The 24,022-nt window shown below is 41.4% G+C and overlaps 1 protein-coding gene across 10 annotated transcripts in view; it reads right to left on the bottom strand.

The window, feature by feature from the left end:
• Window positions 1–24,022, bottom strand: part of LOC111246668 (uncharacterized) — a 231,408-nt gene that overhangs the window by 53,957 nt on the left and 153,429 nt on the right. For all 10 annotated transcript variants that reach the window (XM_086982363.1, XM_022796634.2, XM_086982362.1 and 7 more), the window contains 4 exons: window positions 22,140–22,290; window positions 14,180–14,302; window positions 6,467–6,595; window positions 1,647–1,939 (listed from right to left, as the gene is read on the bottom strand). In XM_086982363.1, coding sequence (XP_086838489.1) covers window positions 1,647–1,939; window positions 6,467–6,595; window positions 14,180–14,302; window positions 22,140–22,290 — 696 coding nt within the window. The remainder of the gene's footprint in view (window positions 1–1,646; window positions 1,940–6,466; window positions 6,596–14,179; window positions 14,303–22,139; window positions 22,291–24,022) is intronic.

The raw sequence follows: 24,022 nt of genomic DNA on the forward strand, positions 1-24,022 counted from the left end.
TTCAAAGGTTGTTCTTAGGTTGTTGTCTTGTAAATCGGACTTTGTAATCCGTCACCGCGCTAGGTAAAACAAAAATAGTAGTTAGAGCAGCAGTACTGTAGACAAAAGACACACTTAACAGGCATTTACTAGAGATGTACCTACACAAAGTTGGCAAAATATTAGTTAGGATATAGCAAGCAATATTGGCGAACCTTGAGACTGAAGAACTTCCGACCTAGTTAGGCTACAATGATGATTTCTATATACTTGTCCCAGCGCTCTAACAGCTTATGGACAGGCACAAGCCTACAATTTGAGTCCCTAACGTAGGTTCTCTATATATGACTGCTAGAAGCCAATCTATATGATTGTCTACAAATTGCGCCTTTAATGCTCCGTAACAATACGGACTTGAATCAGGCGAATTAGCGAGTTCAAGCCAACGTTGGATATTACTCAACACAGGACATAATTGAGATAGGGCGATGAGATCTGGCCTTGTCAATGCGAACAGTCTATGAGTCTCTTGAGGAACTCGAAACAGCGGGCTACATATACTGTTGTAATTTTGAAAGCATCACATAGTAGCAGATGTTTCTGAGGTCTATTGTAGGTGCCTTCATCCAAGTTTTCCTTGCCTAATGTCTTCATTAATTTGTGGTGAATTTCCGCAGCGCTGACGCTTTCGAGGAACAAACTTGACCACTGATCGTTGATTTTCGAAGCCAACAGATCTCTTTTCTTTCTGAACTCAGTTGTCACAACACGCAACCAGTGTTCATATTACAATCTTCTAGAAAAGTGAAATATTTACTGGCCAAGTTATAGAGGCGTAGTTAGAAGTTATTTAAATTTCGAAGTTCGCAGAATTCCCTTGTCATAACCAATATATATATATATATATATATATATACAAAGTAGGCCAGAAACCTCTTGACAGTTGGGTAGCTTTCCTTTTACATCTGTTAAAATAACAGAAGATATGTAAATGACTACAGTAAAGAGTAGATGTAATATAGTGAGGACTCTAGTGTCATTTATATTATAAGGCCATAGCGTTAGGATATATCTAAGGTGCAACAACTGCAATAATTGCTAATGTGATCATTACCGTGCTATACATGGAAATGGGCGCCCTTAGATACGCTGTTTACTGGCATATGTATGTCTCCAGATGCTTTACTAGACATAAAATTATGACTTTTTGTACCAGTTATAAGAGAGAAGATTTAATAAGCAGCATTGTTTGAATCAAGACATTCGATGCAGGAAGGTAAATATGCCAGTGTCCATGAGCATATATATGCTGGTCATGCTGATGATGAAGTAACTAGTGCTGCTGATGTTTTCACACACAGTTCATTGAAGCTCCCACGGCTTAAATATCTTCCCATTGCTTTATTAAAGTCGAACACTGTGAAGCATTTATTTATATTACATAAAACGTTTACGTTACGACACAGGTGATAGTCTAGGGTAGTGGTGTAAATCTTTCAGTCGCAACATGCTTCGCCGACCACACAGCTCCCTCTTCTTTTCCTTTTCATAGTTTTCATAAAAATTCCAACGAAACAAAAGCTAATAGCACGTATTATATATCAAAAGCGCATGCAAGATCTGGCCTAAATTGCACTTATTTTCATCAAGTCGTTCCTGTAGTTTACCTCATTTCGTTCCATGACACGAGCTATTCCGTTGTAGACAATCGTTGGTCTTTGACCGTTCTCCATCTGACCGCATATTCTCAGCGGTGAATCTCCTTCAATGGAGGTAGTTCCCCGCAAAGCTTTCGGCGCTCGTTCGCTGACGCTGTTACTACTCGTTAATTCTCCATTGCTGTTACTACTGGCTGTTCCGACCGATCCGGACGGCGACAGGGACAATTCGACATAATCGTAAAGGCACTGGGCCTGCCACTCCACGTCGATCGACTTGAAGAACACGAATATGCGTTGGCCTAAATGGACGTTCGATGCACAGAAGAGAAAGGTAGCGAGACAATTGGCGGTTTACTAAATGGTAGTAGTTTAAATAGGTTTTGGCTAATGTTGTATCTTCATATGCTACTAATGGCGGATGAAGTTACTACTAAGATCTAAACTGAATCTTTCTATTAACTACGAAGATTGTAAGAGTTTTCCGTCTGACATAAAAGATTAGAACAAGGGGGCTAAATTGAATGCATTTTACAACCAGCTGTTTTGAACGTATCCATTATTTACATTTTCCAAGTGTGTTTGGATGTTGTTCTGCGTAGGTAGCATTGTATATGTGCGCGTGTTTAGGCAAAGATATTTTTATAACTTCAATAAGGTGTTTCGGACGACCTAGTCGTTCGATGAAAGAGACGAGGGTTCATTGTTTCAAATCTCGCCCCCCAACACATACGTTCTACACAATTTGTATGAAGAAGGAAATATTTTTATCAAGGCACGATATTTCATCATTGATGCGTGCGTTCCGTAACCAAAAACCTTTCCGTTTCTTTCCCGTATTCGGAGAACTCTGAGCGGCATTTACCAATTCATATCTGGAACTAGAATTCATACTTGATGTCTCCCTGGAGAGAGGCACCGGTAGTAAAATATGCAAACAATTTCTTTACACCAGAGGGCTCACCCGAAGCATTGGCAATTCAAAATGGACCACCTCTTGAATTGTAGGCACGCGCACTTTATTTACGTTACTGATGTCAAGTTGAAAACTTTGGACTGGCGCGTTATGGCGGCAAGCCTCATTACTATGTGAGGCAGTCCTTTTACGTCTACTTGCTCGATTAATAGCTACTCTGTATGCACGTCGTGATGTCTACTGATAGGTGCCGATGTCCGTAGCTGCAGTGAACCGTTCTAGCATTGGATTCGAACGTAGAAATTCGTACACAGCAACCCATCGACCCAAACGGCATCTGTAACTGATTCTGATCGCAACGCGAACTCAATGAAAAAAATATTAAAAACGATGTGATCCCGGCTAGCCAATCGCGTCCTTCTTTTGTAATCTTCAGTGTTAAGGCGTCAAGGCCCTTTGATCGAACGGTATCCATCAACCGTCCACCAGTGCGTTTATTTGCAAACGCTATCGTCCTTTTATAATAAAACAAAGAATAACAGTAGTAATAGATAATCTAGATAAATGGCCAGCCTAAAGAGCTGGAAGTATGCTGTCTAAAGCGAAACGTTACGGGAGCCTTATTATTATATTAAATAAAGACAAATGTTCATAGCAAAGCAGTTAATAAAAGTTACATTTTCTTATCAAATGTGCTACGAAAAGAGTTCGACGTATTTGCAGATAGTTGAAGGTGTAGATATGTTATATACTTCCAATGGTCACACACCCCAGCCTCACATCGATAATCGAGGTCGGAACGGTTCTCAGGTGTCGGAAACTAGCTTTACGACATGTACTCATATGGTTTTGCGATGAAGAACGAAGCTTATGATGAGCTGCACACTCGCTATGCAAAGGGTAATAGCTTGGTCAAAGCTGCGGCAATTGTATCTGTCCCGAACATAGCGTACTACTACTACTGCTCAGTAAACTGAAACCATATCGTTTTGTGGATATATATTTATGAAATTCTGTCTTTTTTCACACCGCTAAATTTACTCGCTCGCGCAGTAAGCGGTTAGGCTCTTGCCGAGCTTAGATTTTATAGCCCAAAATCAGCGAATGGTACTTCAATAAACCGTAAAACTCAAGCGTACGCTCGAGTGGCCGACAGACTGTACATCGTCCAACATGTAGCCGGCATGAAATTGGCCGCAGCATTGAGATTTTTTTCTTAAGAACTTTAATGCCGATACCGCTTCTGATACAAAAAAAAAACTAAGAACAAACAATAATCTAAGCATACGCTAGCGGGCAGCAACTGGACGAGGAGCTTGTTTTTGCAATAGCCGATACAATTATCGATTTCGTATAGTTTGTAACATAACTTCGCTCAATAGGAGGCCATTGTGCGAGCGAATGAGTAGATAAAAATGGTACATTTTTATATGGGTGTCAGTCAAGGTCTATTACTGAGTCGATAGGGTTTTACTATTAGCTACCATCTATTTGGTGGCTATTTTCGATAAGTTGTTTTTAGCTGAGTTCTCTTAGCCCTGAGATGCATTAGCATAACGATCACATCTAAATAATGCTATAATTAACTAAGCTATGCTATCTGTAAAGGAGAAGTATGAAACGCTAACATTTTGACACATAATGCTTGTCAATTTACGTCAACGTGCATTTATTCATACTGTATACCATACCCAAACAATCGACCAAATCGTACGTTTCGGTTGATTTTTTCTAGCATTCGCCTCGCCGATCTGTCGCTTTGTCGTAGACAACCCCACTATTGCAAAGTGCCGATATAACTGGCACAAGTCCTGATTCGGAACATTACCGTCCTTCAAGTTTAAATAGTATAAATAGAATCCTTGTAGTCAAATTTCATATATACGTGGATATATACACATATAAAAACCTAAGGCGAAGGGGATTTTGAAAATTGTACGGTTGACAAAAGCTATTGTTAAAGAGAAAAACAATCAGCACAAGGCGGCCTCTTTGATTACTCCTATTGACGCTGTTACTGCCCCTCAAAGCGGAGCAAAAATAAACTACGATCAATCAAAATTTTTATCTTACACTTAGCAGTGAGGTAAGAGAAAACGTCACATTTGTTCTCATTCAGCTACTTAAAATTTAGATTTTTTATTTATTCCTACTCATAGGGGCTGTAAAAGGGAACATCAATGGCCCATTGAAGCCGCATTTAACATTATGGAAAAAAAATAATTTTTGAGTTTCAAGTCGTTTTAACAGAATATGTCTCATTTTTGTCAACCCTAGTTCCGTTCACTTTGTAAAAGACCTTTTTACAAGAAAGTATATAATCTAAATAACTTCACAACAGAGATCTATGCTATTAAATTAAGCAATTTAATACAATGATTCAAATTTAATTAACTTACCAATAAAGCAAGTACTTGTATCGGGATAAACTCGACTATTACTCTGGAGACTCAAGTAGATTTTTTTATCGAGTTCGCAACACACATCAACCCCCGTCTACATCAAAACTTCACCGCAAATAACGCCCTATTAGGGCTCAGCGTAAACCGTCATAGAAGCGTTCATTAACTCAAAAATGTATAGATGGTATGTGACCGCAATTTGCTAATGATCAGTATGGGCCAACGTAGGAAAAGCTGAATCAGCTGAACTCACGTGCATCATTCCCTTTGCTACACCTCTAATTTTTCCCAACGAGTACAAAGGGGCGGGGCCGGTGAGTCTATTCGTGCTATTCCTTGAGACACAGGCGGAAGGAGTTAGAGCGCGCCATGCGTGAAGGGGCCAGTAAGGCTCCAATAACGCTAGTCTCCGTTCGCCCGTTGGCGCAGTCGTCCATGCCCATATTCCTACTCTTCACTAAATACATACAGGTGTTTGTTGTTAGCCTTTGGAGTCGTCACTGGACCGAAATTCATAAGACAACACAAAGGCAGCCAGGCGCGCCAGCCAGTTCGTCTAGAGAGAGAACTAATCTGCCCCAACCCGCTAATTGCGGGTTGACTGGACTGACCGACCCAAAACGAGTCGATACCATTAACTGCCACTGATTATAGAAAGTAGAAACTTATGACGGAATATATGTGTACTAGGAGCGCATGTTGTTATAAGCTTGTTATCTTCCAAAACGGCATCTGTTAGGAGATAAACTGCCCTTAAACACACGCTAAATTAGCCGAACGTGTCTAGAGCTGTCCCCACGCTGCCGTCAGACAAGCTGAGGAAAAAACTGTGCTTAGTACAAGTTTATTAGTCACTTTCTGGTTAGTGGTTCTCCGCAAACGACGACGATGAGCTGCGAGTTTTTTTTACCTCAACAATGGCATTCCCCAGCCCAGCCCAGCCCATTCTCTGGGCAGGTTACCGGCCCTTGTCACTGGCGAACAAATCTTCGGTACTGTGCTATAGACTTCTTGAATATGCCTGATAGCTCAGCGTTAAAATGTGTGATCTGACGTATAAAAAATGTTGTGGTAAGGCTTAATAATCCTACTTACTTTATCAATACGTATATAGTTCAGATTGTCCAACATTGATACTAGCTTTTATTGGCCTATCGCCTCGCAACGTGGTCCCCATCTTGTCGTTCCTTTCGAAATAAATCGATCGATAAGGCTGGCTAGACGGCCATTAATAGACAATCACTCATTACAGCGTTTGCTAGTTTTGAAGCTTAAATTATTGTTTCACTTAATTGTAAAAGCCAGTTAAAATCAATAAGAAACTATTAATTTTTCTAATTTTATTTTCAACATGGTGTATACATTATATGAATGTAGAGGCTAAAGTATAAATAGTAATATTAGTTGAATCGTTGGAAATACTAAAAGTATGACGCATAAAACGGTTATTAAAATCACAGTAAATAATCAATAAATAGGCAGCGTCTGATTGAATCTATTTAGCCCCGTACCAGGTTCAGCGACGATCCTTTTAGTGTAGTGCAGGTTATCAAGGTACGGCATATCGGGAGCTGGGGTCCGTACGCATCCGGCCACCCCCGAAGGGCTCGTAAGCGTCGAATTGAGCTCGGCTGGAACAACTGGGACGACACGAGAGAAAAAAGCTATGGGATTACGACAATGCAAATTAGTTAGCGCGAAATACTCAAGAGGTTCGAACGACATTGTCATTTTTCAGCTCTCATAACACGTACGTATTACCATACTGCTTATATGCTTAACTGTCTGTATAATGTCATTAATTACCGATGCCTATTCAATCTTTTGCAGACTTCCATTCTGTCGTAGCTCAGTTTCGGTATGAAGTCGAACACGTATCAGGCTCGTTGAAATAACACTTCAAGAAACAGACAGAGAAATACTTTGGACCCTCACCTAAGAGTTATTACACTGCTATTATGCACTTCACTGGGTAGTAGCCAAGGTCATTGTAAGAGTCCAAGGCCACAATAACACTCGGAATCATAGAAGTGTTCGGTGTCCAAAACGTGACTGAAAACTACTAATGGAACGGCTTTCAACGAGACCCACCCATGTATTTGGCTTGTGAAGCAGGATTTACTTAACGAAACCACAGTGATGTAGTAAATAGAAATGTTGTTATAAAACAAATTCATGGTTAACAAAATATGATATATACACTGTTACAGAAGCTGAAAATGCCAGCAGGCTCCCGCTATGCTTGATTGCGGTTTTGATCTTAGTTTTTCCTAGGTTGTTCTGTGCGCTAGTCAAACCCGCTATGGCGCACAGGCAGCTGGCAGGGACTCGAACATCTACATGCTTCAGTTCAAATCCTTAAGGATACACAGGAACTAACAAAATCGATAGTAATGGATTTATTAATGATGCTTGCCTTTTGACACAGGGAACACTGATGGTTTTTGCCTTCTACAATTTCGTGTCCGATCTGTTCCCAACTAGAACATTTCGCCATAGAGGCCTAATCAATTTTACTGTTTCTTTATCACCCTCACAACTTGCTTAAAAGTGTGTTCTTTATTCTGCGACCCCGGGCATGGATCTTCATGCGAGGAGACAATGTACACCAGTTGGTGATGATTTGGCACTGGGCCCTTGGGCCATCTTGTCAATCTGGATTATTCTCCGGCGATTGTATTATCGGAACGATAGATATTTTCTTCGTCTTTCGAAGACGAGGAGTTTTTCTTTTTTCCTTCCATATGACATATGGTTACTAGCTCACGGGAAAGGATCGTCGGCCTGTGGACAAGGGTAGCTGCATTTCTACTTTTTGAGCTCCTTGTTTCCCATTATATCGTATTTGTAACGTCTTTGTGAGAATGCTGGGTCGAAGGTTGGTGACGGTCCTGGCTATTGGATACATGGAAAGTGGTGCAGAGACTTGGATGGCTAGGATGTTGCCAGTTTTGTCCGCCGAAGTCGCGAACTGGGTGCGAAAGAGGGCGAAAGGGTACTTTAGTCATGCACAGAAAGAAGGAATAGTCGGTCAGTGACAAGTCAGACATTGACTGGTTGTAGATTAGAGGCGTCTGTTGTCTTTGCTACGGCTGTCAGTGCTATCGAAATTTTAAGCATCACTTCCGCTACGGCTATTAGTGGCACTCTTGGTTTGAATTAAAATGGCCCAGTAACTCACCTTCCCCCAGCCGGTAATGGAGCTGTCCGCTACTGTTACGTACGCTGTGTAGTGTATAATGAAGTTGATGCCGCGGTTGCGGGCACAATATCGGCGTCATTTTTGTCACTCTGGATGCAGCAACGGCAAGCTTTTTGTAAATAAAGGATTGAAGAGAGACGACATTTTCCCTGGCTGCCTGCTTGCTTGACTATCGCACACATGTGAAAAGACAATGTGGGCTCCTCCCAAACATCTTCTCAACTGCCCTTAAAGGAATATGGGGGAGATATTTGCGGCGAAAAAGCCTCACAAATGAAAAGGAAGGGGGGGAGTCTGCAGGAGATGTGGACGGGGATTTACAGCAAAAGGGGCAGCTAGACATTGTATTTCAGGAGCTGAGCACAAGCGAACGTGGCATCGCGGAACCGAATAACTGGTGTATACATAGCACTGCGATGATGATAGCGTCAGCAGTACAGCCTAGTCTGGGAAGAGGCACTAGAGACTCGACTCTACTTCCAGTCACGCTGTTTCCCTTACGATGAAGATACACCCCCTTATCAGAAAGCAGTAAAAGCGTAGAGACTCACTACCACCTACGCAGTGCGTCAACCTACAGCCGATAAGCTACAACGCAGCTGGCATCTAACTACCGAAAGATAAAAATATGAAAAATTTATTAGACTGAGATAACACTAATTGACTGTTAATCGCCGATGAGAGAACTGTAGATGGGGTACGACATCTTCATTGTAACATCTCAGCGTGGTGTGTTCGAAAGGAAATAGATGTAGAGAAAGAACTCTAGGGACTCGTATACGTTTATATATGAGATCATAAATATAACCTGTTGCTATCGAAAATATATCCAGGCAATATCTGTCAGATTTTCAACCTTGAACTATATGATAGCCAATATTTGGATGCTGTGCTGTCAATGCTTCAATATCCAATCGCATACACAGTTAGGTTTTTGAATGCTGTACTCCAGTTAACACTCTTTGTCAAATACGTGTCCGACTCTGGCCGAATCTCCAAGAATATAGTCATTTGTTATAGCCGATTTTCGAATTAAAATGAAGGACAAAGTTAATGTGAGGACCTGCTGAATAGAGTGTTTCCTGCTTTTAGATTAATAAAAAATGTATCCCTTTTCCTTTTTATATTGGAAATGCGCAGGTGGCCTCCTGATTGGCAAGCGCCTACAAACTGGTGCCGTAGTACTAGGCTCGTTTTCTATACATAGCCTAACACACTTGCCAGCTACGCTGCTACTGCCGACGATACCCATTTCAGTTGTCGCCAGGAACACTGCAATAGATACGATTCCCGCTTGCTCGCGTTCTAGTGAAATTCTTGCAGACCAGCGTGACAACGCTTCGCAGTGGGCGTCAAAATCCTTGTGCCACATTGAGCTGCTATCGACTCTAGTGGGCTGCCTACGCAATAAATTCTTCCTGGTGATCCTCGAAAATACAGGAATCGTACTATTACGTCTACTACGTCATACTATTACGTCTATTACGTCATATTAGATTACGAACAATGGTTCCTGCTGGAGAACCTTAAAACAAGCCGGTATGCATGGCGCTGGTCGGAAGTGGACGGAAATATCTGGAGCGACCGATTGCCAATCGTCATAGCACCAAGGGGCTAATACATGATCCGTACCGTTGGCAAATCTGCGCGGCGTCCATGACACTGTGTTGCGTCGATGAACCGGTGTTGCCATAATTGTCAATTACTGTCTGAGCAGCTACTCGTACAGAACTAAGGTTGAAGCTCACCGATTCATAGTGTTAGTTAAACACAGACATTCAACCGGAAAGAGCGAGTTCCCGCTGAACCACAGACCAGCACGTCCATTCAAGACGAGCATTCCCTAAGGCTTGACAATTTTCACGTTGTAAACGCTCCAAACCGCAATGGGTTGTTGGAGGTAGTAGTAGTAGTAGTAGTAGTAAATCCAGTGCGGTGAACATAGTCGAGTTAGACGACAAAATCTAGTTTCATGCCTGCGCGCAACCCGAAAGCGGGCAAGCAGAATTCGATGCGACCCACGACGCTACAAAGTGTGCAGAAGGAGGCCGTGATGCCTTTGGCGTACTCTTCGAAACAGCTTTGCCGCTGACCTAACGAACGGGTCGCAGGAGCTACCCGCGCATCCAAATGATTGAGTCGCATCGAAACAATCCCGATCCGTACGACGGTCGCGTTACGCGATATGTGACTTCGTGCAGCCAGTTGGATATCTAGATCGACCACCGTGACGGACTCGGAAGGATTAATTACTTCCACAAGATTACTTAAAGGACCACTCAGCACTCTATCGCGATTGCTTACCATCAGCGATGCTAAGCACTGTGTCATGCTGGTGAGCAGCTACAAATATATCGACGGCGCATTTTAGTATGGACACCAGCACTCCACTCCGCATGACCTGTTTATGCGAAGCTTGGCATTGAACTCCCTAAATATGCGCTTACGTGCGAATCTACTGCATGCACGTGCACGCCTAGTAACATCGCCTCCCAATTTGAGGGCAGTATCCATCGCTAACCCTAACGAGAATCAACCAGCGATCGATTTAAATAGTAAAGGACATCGACTTTGGGCGTATAGAACACGAAGGTTGCGGCGCTTAGAAGGTGTCTTGCAAATCGTCAGAGTGAAACGAGGGTACTTTGAGATAGTTGCTCACTTTCGGGATTTTACCGTTGACTCCAGTCGTCAGTGCGTACCCGACGTCCTTCATTAGAGGCTTGGTAATAACGCAAGTTGCTCTGCCCCGGCGTTGCTTATAGGGATCGACTGCTGTTGGCCGACCTGTGTTGGGATGATGGGTTCGAGAATTCATTCGAGTCGTTGATACCAACCAGGATAGATTCACTGCTAACACGGATGGAGGCCACCGGCTGTCGTCTCCGTTGCGCTGTGATTCTGCGTAAGCCTGCACACGACGTATAGTAGAAGAAGCTTTGGGATTTGCCAGGTAGCTTCCTGTCCGCTGAGGAGAGCGACGCGTTGTGGCAATATCACGACGACCTATGATAGAAAGTCGTATACCGTACCTTACGGTTAAGTGTTCGCCTCTGCTCGGACAAACAATTTAGATATCGTTTCGCAATATTTATCGTTCAAACATAAGCTTCTGCTCCGTGACTTCGAAATCCTTGCCAGCTATCATTCTAAGATCGTGATATTTATCGAAAACGAGCATGAAGAGAACGTAAACGATTTCGATCCAGGGAATCACGACCGAAGCTACCACGTAAAGCAAATAAGGAAAACAAATGACGGATTGTTTTTTATGTCGTCGGATTTGACATCTTTTAGCACGCACTTGTTCTCAGCACTGAACCTCAAACAGAACTTGGTAAAATTGTTGCTGGATGTTCGTTTACACGCAGTGGCTGTTTCTGCCAACATCATAAAAAGGATGTCAGGTTCAATCTTGCGGAAAGCTGAGCGACATATATTTCAGTTTCTCTGGCAAGCTTCCAATGACGAGAAAACACGCTGCTATCAAATGTGTAAGGCTACGCCGAGTGAGTTTCTTCGGACAGCCGCCGCGGGAAGCCTTCAAGTAGTGAGCCGGTTTGACTGCTCTGTTTACAATGGACGACGAGACGACTGATTTTACGGACAAGAATTCGATGGAGTCTCATTCGTGAAATATAAGACAAATTCTCCGGCAGTCATTGAGCATCCTTAAGGCTTCAGAATGCCATCGGTTGACGTACCGCCATCAGCTAGGCATTCCGAGATGAATTTGTCTAGCTGGTAATTTATTTGCATCGTACTAACTTCATATCTTCGGCCACGGATGCAAGCTTTACACGATTGCTGCCTAGTTTCAGGTTATATATATATATATATATATATAACCTGAAACTATATATATATATATATATAGACGAATCTAGTTCGTATTAGTTAGTAATGATCAAGCCTAGGTCGGCATCGTTGAATGTTTCCACGCTGAGCTAACCGCCGCGCCGATGTCACGTTTTCGTCACTGATCAGCTCAAGAAGCCAATCGAACGAGTGGACCATTATACTAATTCGACAACAATGACGTATTATTGGTGCGTCGAGAAGCTACCTAGTCGGAAGAAGGATTTTCGTTTGTGACTGAAGATTCAACGTCTGTCGTTATCTGCCGGGCGGCCAGCATCAGCTATTTTGCGATAAAAGGCTCTTAGCATCCGAATTGGAGTCACTACGGCGCCCATCGTACCGGCGTCGTCGGCCTTCAATTTAACGCAAGCCACTAGCTACGGAAATGCCATCCGTATTATGAGCAACGTCTGCTATTTCGTTACCGTTGGCAGACCCCGGTGGGCAATGTCGAGCGTTCGCCCCCCACACATTGAATAACCACAGAGGCGATACTTCGCAGATGAAATGAGAGCTGCAAGGAACAGAGGCTGACAGTCTTGACAACGACGGATTGTTACGCGCGCATAGGAAACTGTAGCAGGGATCTCACTCTGGCTATGATGAGAAAACCCAACCTGTTCTTCGAGATGACTCATCATTGCAGTACAAATGTTGTTTCGCCCGTCGCTATCGGATCATCCAGATCCGAAGACCCATATCATTACAGGGAATTCGCACGTCTATGACGCGTTGCTAACGGTCATGTGTCGCCTAGTTGTGTTGTACCCTTTGGAAATCCCGTAATATGATGAATCGAGGCTGGCCCACTTGAAGCCGACGTAACATGATTTTACGTACGCTAATTGACAATGTTAAAACTATCACTAGGTAGTCATACAGTTATTCAGTGATCGGTTTTATCATTCTAAAAGTTAGCGCCATTAGATTAGACAACCTATACTTTCCAGTAGAGTGTCCTGGGTAGGTTTCGTGAACTAATTTATCGAATGTGGCCGTTAATCGTTCTAGCGCCCGCTAGAAATTAACAGTTTACTACGTTACGATAACTAACGAGATGCCATAAAAATAAAAAGATGAAGAAAATAAAAACGACCCGTTCGCGCTGAACAGAATGTACCTTGCACGTAGATCAACTTATTTGAAATAGGATGACGTTGCTAGAATACTTCACAGTTGCACCGCCTTTTTCCTCCTTCTGTAAGGGATGCGCCTGTGGCATACTGATTAGCGAACTAGAATTCACGTTTTTATTTTTCGTTGTAGGAAAAACGAAAGCTATCGTATCTTTTGGTATTGTGACAGTCAGCCAGCCAGCCAGCCATACTCTCGTACTCTCCTTCAGTCCATGCATTTGTAGCCTATAGGAGTAACATCAGCAACCTACCGTCGCTGGCCATAGAGGCATCAACCCCTGCCATCGACAAACGTCACGTGGTATTTTTTAGGTAAAACTGCTTAGGGCCCACAAATTAGTTTAGAAGTTTTCGACAGTGAAATAAATTAACGTTTGTGTGTATACGTTACAAAAGTATCAACGCGTTTTCAGATAGAGACTAAATGATGTCACACGTTCCTGCTCAAAACCCCAAGTGATTTTTTCAACAATCTTTTCTGTATGTCTATTTCTCTGATTAAGTTGTTAAAGTTTAGGGATAACTTTTGATTAATAGAAGTTAATTAATTGCTCATAAATTACCGTGCGCTCATCGATCAACAACTATGATTAACAAGCATCCCGTTTGACGACACCCAATGCACGGGCGCAGACGCATTAATATATTTTTACACTGGTCTCTAATCGTATGCACAAGAGCAGGACACAATCCCGGTTAAGGCTTTATGTTTGGCAATCACAATGGATCCCATTTATTTGAACTTTGATCCGATCGTTTAATCAAATGATACGTGTTATGTATTCATCTTTGATGGCGAATTCTGCCGAAAAACGTCACAAGAAACGAATGGATTTAAATTAAGATCATGTCCTACCGTATTCGAACTCTATGGTGCAAGCATCAGGCTCCAGAATTCCTGAAGCTTGCCTGTCCGACGAAACTAGATCTAACAAGGCCTTCGTATTGATTCTTACCGCTATGTACAATCACGACAGAATATATTATGTATATAATTGTCCTCACTGACTCGTGTGTGCGCTTACCAACAGGATTTTTTTGGCAAACGTATCCTCCTGTCAAGGTGCACCTTCTCCAAATAAACGATGCGTTGAAGGTTGGATGATGCTTCGAGGGAATTGCACCACATTTGCGATGTTCTGCATCAGCTGCAATGGAAATTGGTACCGATATAAAGCCTAACCACATATTGTTTGAGCATACATTAAGATATAAATATTTCATTGATAAGGTTTTCACACTATATAAGTATGAATACAAAAACTTGACACTATTGGTAGGGGTACCTGCGCGGTTTGATCCTCACTAGGAATATGCGACGCTTTCCCAATATCATTAGTCTAAAACACAGTAATCATCCAGATCGCAGTTAGCGTGGGATCTTATGAATTTAATTGTTCTATTAATTTATGAGGTATATGTATGAAAAGAGGCACTGAAATTATCCAATTTGACTTTCTGTTAGAAACGACGGCACACGTTATCTCTTATTGTTGGGGGGCGGGGGTGCACACGTTCCGCCGCTATTAGAAAAGTCTTAAGCTAACCTGTGAGTTAGGCCGAGTGCAACACTAATCAACGATACATATTGACAGAGTAGGGTGAACGAAGTTCAAAAAAAAAAGCTCCAGATAATAATAGCACCGTGGCAGGGATCCTAAAGGACAATAGCTTCGACAAGCCACCTACTTCCTATGAAGAGATGAGAAAGCTCTTAATGTACTCTACGTAGCTCAACGAGTTCCACGCACTGGTAGTATTATTCTAAAGGAGATGTCGGTAATATTATGCCACTTCAGTTTATTATTATTTCGCTGTCTTTATCACATCGACATGAACCGTGCTATCAATTGTAAATCCTAGAACACGATAGATTTAGGTTCCAGCGGGGGTAGTGGAGACGAAAGCGCTGACTTCATCGACTACATATCGAATGTGATGCTACATCTGATTGAGGTCAGATAAGCGTTGCCGTATATTAAAATAGCCGCACAGCCTACCTATCCAGTTTCCAAACATGTGACATATCTGATGTCGGTTGCTGTAACCCAGGTAGGTCGTTTACATTACCAGATATAGTGTGGGTTAGAAACGCCGTCTCTAATTGAACCATGGGGCGTTCTGTTCGTGCTCCCATGCTTTACCCCGTGAGTCTTAATTTCTGTTGTATCCTTGTGTTGTACTTGCAAAATTGGAATCAGCGAATTTCCAATTCATTTTGTTCGCTTTGAATATTTCAGGGGCTATTTTAGGGTGAATTTTTCGTGAAGCAATGAGCTATGTATACAGTATTGTTACGTGCGGTAATGCTCAGCCGCCAGTTTCCAATCTAGGAGCTGACGTTCTCCATTTAAAGGTCCGCTTTTTAGTTAACATTACTGTTAATAGTAACAAATTAAAGAAAAACTAACTCTGTTTAATATAAAGTCACATTCCTGATATATGTCAAATTTATTGATTGAAAATTGATACATACCTTGTAGCCTTGAATGCTTCTACAACCTAAAATATGGAAGGTCTTACAATAAAAAATATTCGCACAAGCTCAAGGTTCTTACTTTGCAGAAATTTCCCTGCACGCTCTCTGGCACAACCTATCCTTTTTGTCAAATGCGTCAAGTGATCCTATAGCTCGGTTCGGCTCTATTTCATCCTGCCTCCCAGTTCGGATCAATAAATTTGTGGTCTAGCAGAAAAAAATATTTGTAGCCTCGCAGCAGTCTCAAAAATCTGCTCTATAGGCCAGTGCCAGTTTTTCCTTAAGGTGTGCTTTTTATAATCCCCTTAATGGCTGAGACAACATTTGTTGACCCGCTCCCACTGCAGGTTTCCTTCCATAGGAACGGACGTCGGGATACGCGTTTGGCACCTAGTTCTGCAACCGTCACACCGAGCCACCATCTGCCCGATTTGGGCATATGTCGGAACCGATATGGAAGCGCCTGTACTCGCTGCAGTCTTTGAATTCCTACATATGTCAATCCCTGAATGGTACAACGTGCCTCCAGGCTGGGCTCAAGACAGAATCCCAAGAAGAAGCCCGTTAACGAATATGTATTCAGGAACATACGTGCAAGCGACGTTCCTCAGATGACAGTAGATGAGGCTTCTCCTGGTACGTGTTCCCGACATGCGCCAGTTCTCCCTGAACTCCAGATCGGGCACTAGCAGGAACCCCGCATCCACAATGAGGTGCCACGATAATGCGTCAAATTCGGCTGCTACTCACGTTGGAGCTCTTTCCTTAAAAGGGTTCTGTGTCCGCCTCCGTGTTGGCTATCAGAGGTTCAAATCTGACATAACTTCACAAGCAAACCTGAGCACATGTTTACGCCACTAGCCGTAAACATACGCCCTGTTTTCAAAGTCCTATTTCATCGCGCAATCATCGAGTAATTTAGGAATGGCAAGTTCGATGGCAACGAACTTCTCCCACATTCTGTAAAATTCTCGATGACGAATCTTAGCATTGCAGCATGGCGCACCACTTTGTCCATCTTCCAACTGATTAGTCCCCTGGCTCGAACGATCTTTTCTCCTCTCATTGACATCAATTGTAATAACAACGTACTGCTGTCGCCACAAATGTGATTTATTAGAGAACGCCTCGTCCTTATATAGCGAACAGGATTGAAATATAGTATTCATATGCACCATATATATATGTATAGAAAAATCAAATTAGGCCTCTCTGCGCTGATACCCGCGATGCACTAATAAGTCATTAAGTTGCACATTCTACGCATTTTCATCGAATTCGACTTTTTTAGGGTGTCATTAATTTGGCTATGTTTATCGTTATACTAGTAACTTCAATACGCTGAGCATCGGATGTTTGTTCTGAAAGTGTTTGCATGGCCGAGTAACGAGTGTTTAAGTTACAACCGATGGCCCCAAGTCAGTAACCTTCATGTTATGGATTAACTGGCTCTATCTACATACTCGTAACCATTGGCATCCATATTATCACCTTGTGCCTTGTAAATAGGGTGCTGCCAAGCCAAGACGGTTAGTCGCTGGCTCCTGTGCTAATCGGTTTGCTTGGCCTGCGGTAGCCTGCTTTGACACCGCTGCCCTTGCCTAAATCAGACCGTTTAATCAACTTGCATTTGTTTTACTTGCACCGAGCATTTTTGTCTCAAAGCGCCACGGCTAATTATGGCTCGTCCCTGTAAACCCTTAGAGAAAATAGAGAGAATCCTATGTATCAACCGTACCAGCCGTAGGTAGTTCATAAAGAGTCTGCTACAGGAACATCAACAAATAGTGCTATTTCATTTGGGGGTTCTAAGCGAGCGCTCTTAAGATTGTATCGTATGCTCTTTAATCGGGATAAATAGGTCACGGTATGCAGAAGGCGGAAAACTTTTTTCTTCGTAACCACAGAATAACTGTATAGATAATTGAAAGCAAATTAAACATTAAAGTTCTGTGCTTGTTATTAGATAAAACGACAATCGTAATTATGTTTGTAAAGGCACATTTATTATAGGAGCAAGAATAAATAATCAACGGAGATTTAGAAAAGCCGAGTTCGATTTCGAGGAGAGATTGCTAAAGATGGCTTAATCGAGGAAATATCTCTGGATCATGCAGACGAGCGAATCTTGCCACCAACGCATTCATATTTATTTTCTGTTTATATACATACATATATTACGTATAAATATTTGCTTGTACAGGAAGACACGATAGATAGACGTTGATTCAGGCGGAGCTTGCATCGGTCGCAGATCCTTTACGCCCGATGTATTATATGATAGTAATAATTCTAACCCACAAGACTACGCCATAAGCATCGCATAATTCAATAAACTTAAAGAAAACCTTTTGCACCAACGTATTGTCCTTATGGCCAGAGTTTAGTGATCGGCCGGTCATTGTTTTCTACCAACGCAGGTCATAGCTCTTCCTACATTTTCGTTTTGAGCAATACAGCGGGACCTCGCCGAGCGGTTTTGTACCGAGGGGGGTGGGAGGCAGGGCGCCAATAGAAAACGGGCTTATGCAAAGTGCAACGATTCGAGTAGATCCTTTGCCCCAACGAAAAGTAATGAGATGCAGCAATAGAATGCAATTAATAAGATAAGAATACCCCGGCGCAACGTGGGTACGTGCACACACACACACACACACCCGCATTTATAGGGGCATTTATGCCCCATTTTATGCATTCTGTGAAAGCAGCATAGCCTTCTCTATGAAAACATTGTACCTCCTAGTAACAATGAATCGAGCGAGTAATACCAAATGATGATAGATAAAAACAGAGTTTTTTTAGGTGGCTTACTGTTGCTAGCGAGCGCACAATACGTGGAATACACATGATATTGTGTTTAGCCCCTGCCCAGCTGTACATCCCAAGGTTAGGATTTACTACCATTGTCTTTTGGCTGTGCCAGGCTGTTCTTAAAATCTAGCAAGGCAGAGGCTTGACTTAAACAATCTGGAGGCAAAACATCCATTCGTAACATTTCCTATTGTTCGCTTTTGTATTTCCGAACGATCAAACTGTGTCTAACAGTTTTACATGGTTTAACATTGGTAGATGTCAACGCTGGACCATCACATGGCGTAGCCCGTTGCGATCAGTTCATCACAAACTATACTTTATTTTATTTAGAACCAACTACGCAGGTGAGCGAGCATTTGAATAGCTTAAACATGATAAATAGATGGATAGTAGACCAACGAAGAAAAATTGCACCAAAATACACAGAAGAAATGCCGCTGTTTGCTCACGTCGTTTAGAAGCTAGTCTGTAACGACCCATTTGAATAGTAGGGAACAGATTTAGATACTTGTCTAGGCGTTTGCATTGTTCTATACTATTGTTTCTTAACATATAGAATTTCTAATATGGCCGCTATCACCTTGACTGAATCTTGCCCATGACCACTCTCCTTTTCTTTCGACCAAGCGGAACCAATTTCGAAAAACTATGGGCCAGAACTACTTTACGTCAATTGGATAGCGGCTTTACTCTGTTCTTAAAAAAAAATCGTTAATTGTTGGGTGTTAACATGAGGTTCTGGACACTGCTCCCACCCAATAAGCCTATGTCTGGCGAAGGTGCTACGACCCATCAACAGATAGGCTTCTATAACACTACAGACTTTTCAATTTTATCTTCCTTCGCATAAACATATATGAAGTTTTGCTACATAATATGAGCAATTGATGGGAAATTTGTTGCTCTGCTCAGATTTAGCGTCGTTCAGTTCAAACTATGGCTACACAGTTTGTTCGAAAAGCATTTGTTGGTTCAAAAAAAAAGAAAAAAGGCGTACAACGTGCCTATATACATCTTAATTAGAGGGACAAAAATCGTATCGCACATATTTGCTAGTATGGAGGGGGGCTACCATTGTTCAGAATGGAACCTTCCTTGTTTTTCCCTTAGGTTCACCTTGCAGCGTAAGCACGCTTCCTTGAATAAAAGTAGATTAAATCTACAAACTATGTGGATATTCCATGGAAATGTATTATTGGGAATATATGTGTCAAATACTCATCTTTTAAAGACTTCAAATACTACTAAAGTTTACAATATCTGATCGATTTCTCGGCCCTCGCGAGGTTAAGCTACTTGGCAAAGTTCACATTTCCGGTACGGCGCGGATTCAAATGTCCATAGTTGATTGTACAATTTAATTTAAATGGAGTATTTATGTATTGACTCAAGACTGTCCAGAGATTAAAACCTTCTGTTTCTCGGATAAATCTGGCAAGGTATCTTATTGTAGAACTACAGCAAAATAACTTCACTCTTATATAATATTCTACGTATCATCTTTGGGTTTAGCTTACCTTACAACTTCGTGCAACATCTATTTCTGTAATATTTCTCAGTTAGCTACGTGTCCTATATGTATATATAGGACACGTAGTTTAGGCGTATATCGCGTCAGACTTCTGCTCTGTTTTGATACGGTTTTCTTAAGCGAAATCAATGAACTTGTTCGGACACATTCTCGGTCCTCTTACCTTATTTGAAACTAATTCTTTTAATTAAATCTATTAATACCTTCTAATATACCTATAGCTCATGTGTATATCGGTCAATGCCTCAATGCTTCTGGTCCGGCGAGCTTCGTTCAATGGCCATTTACAAATAATGAGGAACAATAGCAGCCCCCAAGGGACAATCTACCTTGGTTATTGAAAGGCAGTTGCGGCATGTATTAGGTGCTTGCTTATTATCTGCTTCGCTAAACTTGAACGATATATTACAGACATCATGTTTTTGCTCAGTGTTCCTATTGATAAATTACGGGAACATGCGCACAAAGCTCACGGATGCCAATCGAAGACAGGTTGGCAATGTTTCAGAAAAAAATTACCACCAATTTAAATTAGGTTCACCGCATCGGCTCTAAGAGACTGAGATCAAACAAAAGTTTAACGACAATCTCAGGCATTAATCGAGCAGAGGTATCGACTGATTTGAAACGGTTAATTATATTAAGCAAAAAGAGTACGACCGCCCAGGTAATAGTTGCCAATGCAGAAGCATAAGGTTTCCTTGTTCGGTTCACAATAACGAATCATTCGAAGAACGTTTTTTTTTCTTTGTTTTATCGCTTAAAGATGATATTGCTTACTGCTTTGATCATTACTAGGTTATTCTAAAATCAAACTGCGATACATCTTAATCGAAGACTTCTTCAGCTAATACCACGCAGGCTTAGCTTGTTGTGAGAGAATTTTGACATTTCTATAGCATTACATAGTAGACCTAATTTCCCTCGAAATGATGTTGTGTAACGCGAAATTGACTAGTCTTGCAGGATATCTAGCAGATAAAAATAAAGGTATCCTTGTAGGCAGAAGGTAATTGTTTAATTTAGCCAGCCCCCTGAAAAAGCGATTTCCGGAGGCGTAGGGATGAACAAAAAATGTAGTAAAAAGGGTACCTTTGTAATAGTAATTCCTAACACTTGTATATATATGAATAAAAAAGCTATTCTATTTTTCCCGCTATGAAACATTAATCTTGCTTTGCCAGACTATCATTTGCCTCGTCTCCGTTAAAATTCACGTAATTAGAAAACGTTTGATATTTTAACGAGTATAAAAATAGTTGGACACCTTTGATAGTTGTAGCACGGAATAGTGTGTCGCAGTCGTATAACGACCAATCTCAGCTCCACGTCAGACTTTTGCGGAAAGCCTGAAATACCTACAACGGAAGTTTTCGAGAGTGTCGTCGTTATCGGATAGGGCATCCTAGCGCCACGTCCAGCCATAATGCTCCGCTATGTATAATGTTATCGGCTGATGAATTTCTCGAGGAACATCGTCAAAGGGCTCGTTATGTTATAATTCTGCCATTTGATTACAGTATCGTTGACTATCCATATCTATTTTCGTCGTATCTTTTAGCGTAACTGTTTGTCTAATAGGTTAATGCAGCAACTTCTAGATGTTTACTACGCCAGTAAATGGGTTTACGGAGCGTTTTTTTAGCCGCAATCAACACTAGGCTTTATCTTTGCGCCGATACGTTTCTTAATATTAACTAGATGTAGATCTCCTATAAGGCCAGTTTTTGGGCGCCACATGGCTTTACAGTGACTACTGACTTCCCTTTGGCAGATGCTAGCCATGACGCCATCATAGGGTTATAGAGAAAGACGCGGCTCATATCAAGGTCTATCTCCCAATCATACAGAATTCCACTTAGCTGCCTAAGACGAAAGCAACTGTTAAATACTTATCTATCAATATCGATGCTCTGTTTATTCTTGATTCAGTCAGTAGGACTGCCACATATAAACTAAGATATCGAAAACATGGGCGTCACTTTTTTGGGGGTGGCATAACATTGGGTGAAGGTCATTCAAATAATGGACTATACATCGTACTATAAATGCGCCTAGAAGTAAAGCTGTTTAAAATAGGTGAAGAGCGTGAAAGGCCTTGCTATCTTTATTGAGAAAGTATATCTACTCATAGTGGTTGACAATGCACGAATTGGCGTACCGTTGATGCTGTCAAGAGTGACGTCATCGCTTTGCTGGGCGCTGGTATCTAATTCGGTTTTGCGAGAGTTTACCCAAAACCACAGCGGAACGCGATATGAATAGCTCTTCCACGCCTGTTGTTCAAGCAGCTCCGACAGCAGCTGGACCGACTGAAAAAGAAATGAAAAGAAAGAACCACTAAGAAGGAGCAACATAGGAGCTTAGGCTCGGGCGTCGGCTATAACTGTTTCTACGTGTCGCTGTAATGCTAATGTTTGCCTTCTAAAAAGACACTAAAAATAGAGTGAGCCTATTCAGGCTTGAAACTAGGCGTAGGCACGCGGTCCTCTTGTGTTGCTAGAAGGAGTCAGCCGTAAAAGTACTCAATCCTAATGTTATTGCATAAAATCGGCCGCATTAACCTAGATCGACAAGCAGTGTCGGACATCTGCGCTGCGTATGTTCACGGCCTCTCAAAATCCGTTCGTAAATTAAAATTAAATCGTATAAATATACAGCGTTAGTGATTTAGCACGGCATCTACCTACAAAGGACGGCTAGTGTCAGATTAGGTTGATTACCAACAAATCACCTTCTGATACTTCACAGGGCATGCTTCAGAGGGTATTGGCAATTTTCATGCTTGAAAATATCCATATGGTAATTTCACTTTGGGATACACTACTTACACTTTGGTAATAAAGTTGGCTAAAGTTAATTAAGAGATAAATACTGATAATTTTTCCCATTTGCAGACCATGGAATCTGTTCTACAAATGAACTTAAATCATGAAAATAGTGTTCCTGAGTCGCTTAAACGAGAGTCTGTAGATTATTATGTGCTGTTGTTCATTTAAACATGTCGCGTAGATTTCACTGCAAAATGACTCGTGCCTTACGATGGCCATTGTGGATAATACTTGTTTGCAGGTTTTTATAATGGACATTTTATGGTAAACTATGCTTAGTAATTATTTAGGCGTCCGCAGACAATAGAAATAGTATTTTCTCAAAGACCTCAAGATCATTACGTCGTCTGATCACGCCAAAGGTTTTGATTATGGTTCCGTATTTAGTTATAATACATTTCTACTAATAAATACTAGATAAAGACTCGTTCTATTTAAGTACCTTAGCTTCAGCTAAGTGTAATGTGGTCGGAGTTATAGAACAGAGTACACTTCCTGTATTTTTCCTGAGCTATTCACTTAGAACTATGTCCAAGGAACGAGACCTATTTGCAGAATCAACTAATTCCACATGACTAGCCCAAAATCAATAGAAGTGTATGTCAAAAAATTAAGCACTCCTTATCTTCGATTTCATTTATGTTATTACGATGTTGACTTTGCCTAATTTTGTCGATGGCCAAACGAACAACCGCCGTGGTATGTATTTATTCATTTACATGATTTTATGTAGAAACTAGGTACCTAAAAAATCCGAGTATCTCCAGACCGCCGGACGACAATTTCATAGACGTGAGACGTTGTATGACACACAAAGAATCTTGCAATATATGATTTTTTATTATTGATTGTTAAACGTGACTTTCTATTAAAACTGGTGATAAATATGAAATTGTAAACAATTGTTTTTTCTGTTTGGGAAGCAGTTTATTGAAATCAAGAAATATATTATACAAACTTATTATAATTACAGATAAATTATAAAGGCTCCAATGGACTGTAGTATCAACAAAATCGATGCTTTTTATGAATCGCAAGTTATATAAAGCGCTTTATTCAGGAGCTGTGGGGCGAAGGAACAAGCGTCCACCGTGGGATTTGATTGATTCCGCAAAATTAAGATCACTTATAGATTTTTTCTCCTATAATATAGAACGACAAGTTAAGTATGAGGTTTTACCTACGGGCTTGTATGCTTCATGGTTAGTGCGAG

The sequence above is a fragment of the Varroa destructor genome, unplaced genomic scaffold (genome assembly GCF_002443255.2).
Source record: "Varroa destructor unplaced genomic scaffold, Vdes_3.0 BEIS01000003.1, whole genome shotgun sequence".
Taxonomy (NCBI): domain Eukaryota; kingdom Metazoa; phylum Arthropoda; class Arachnida; order Mesostigmata; family Varroidae; genus Varroa; species Varroa destructor.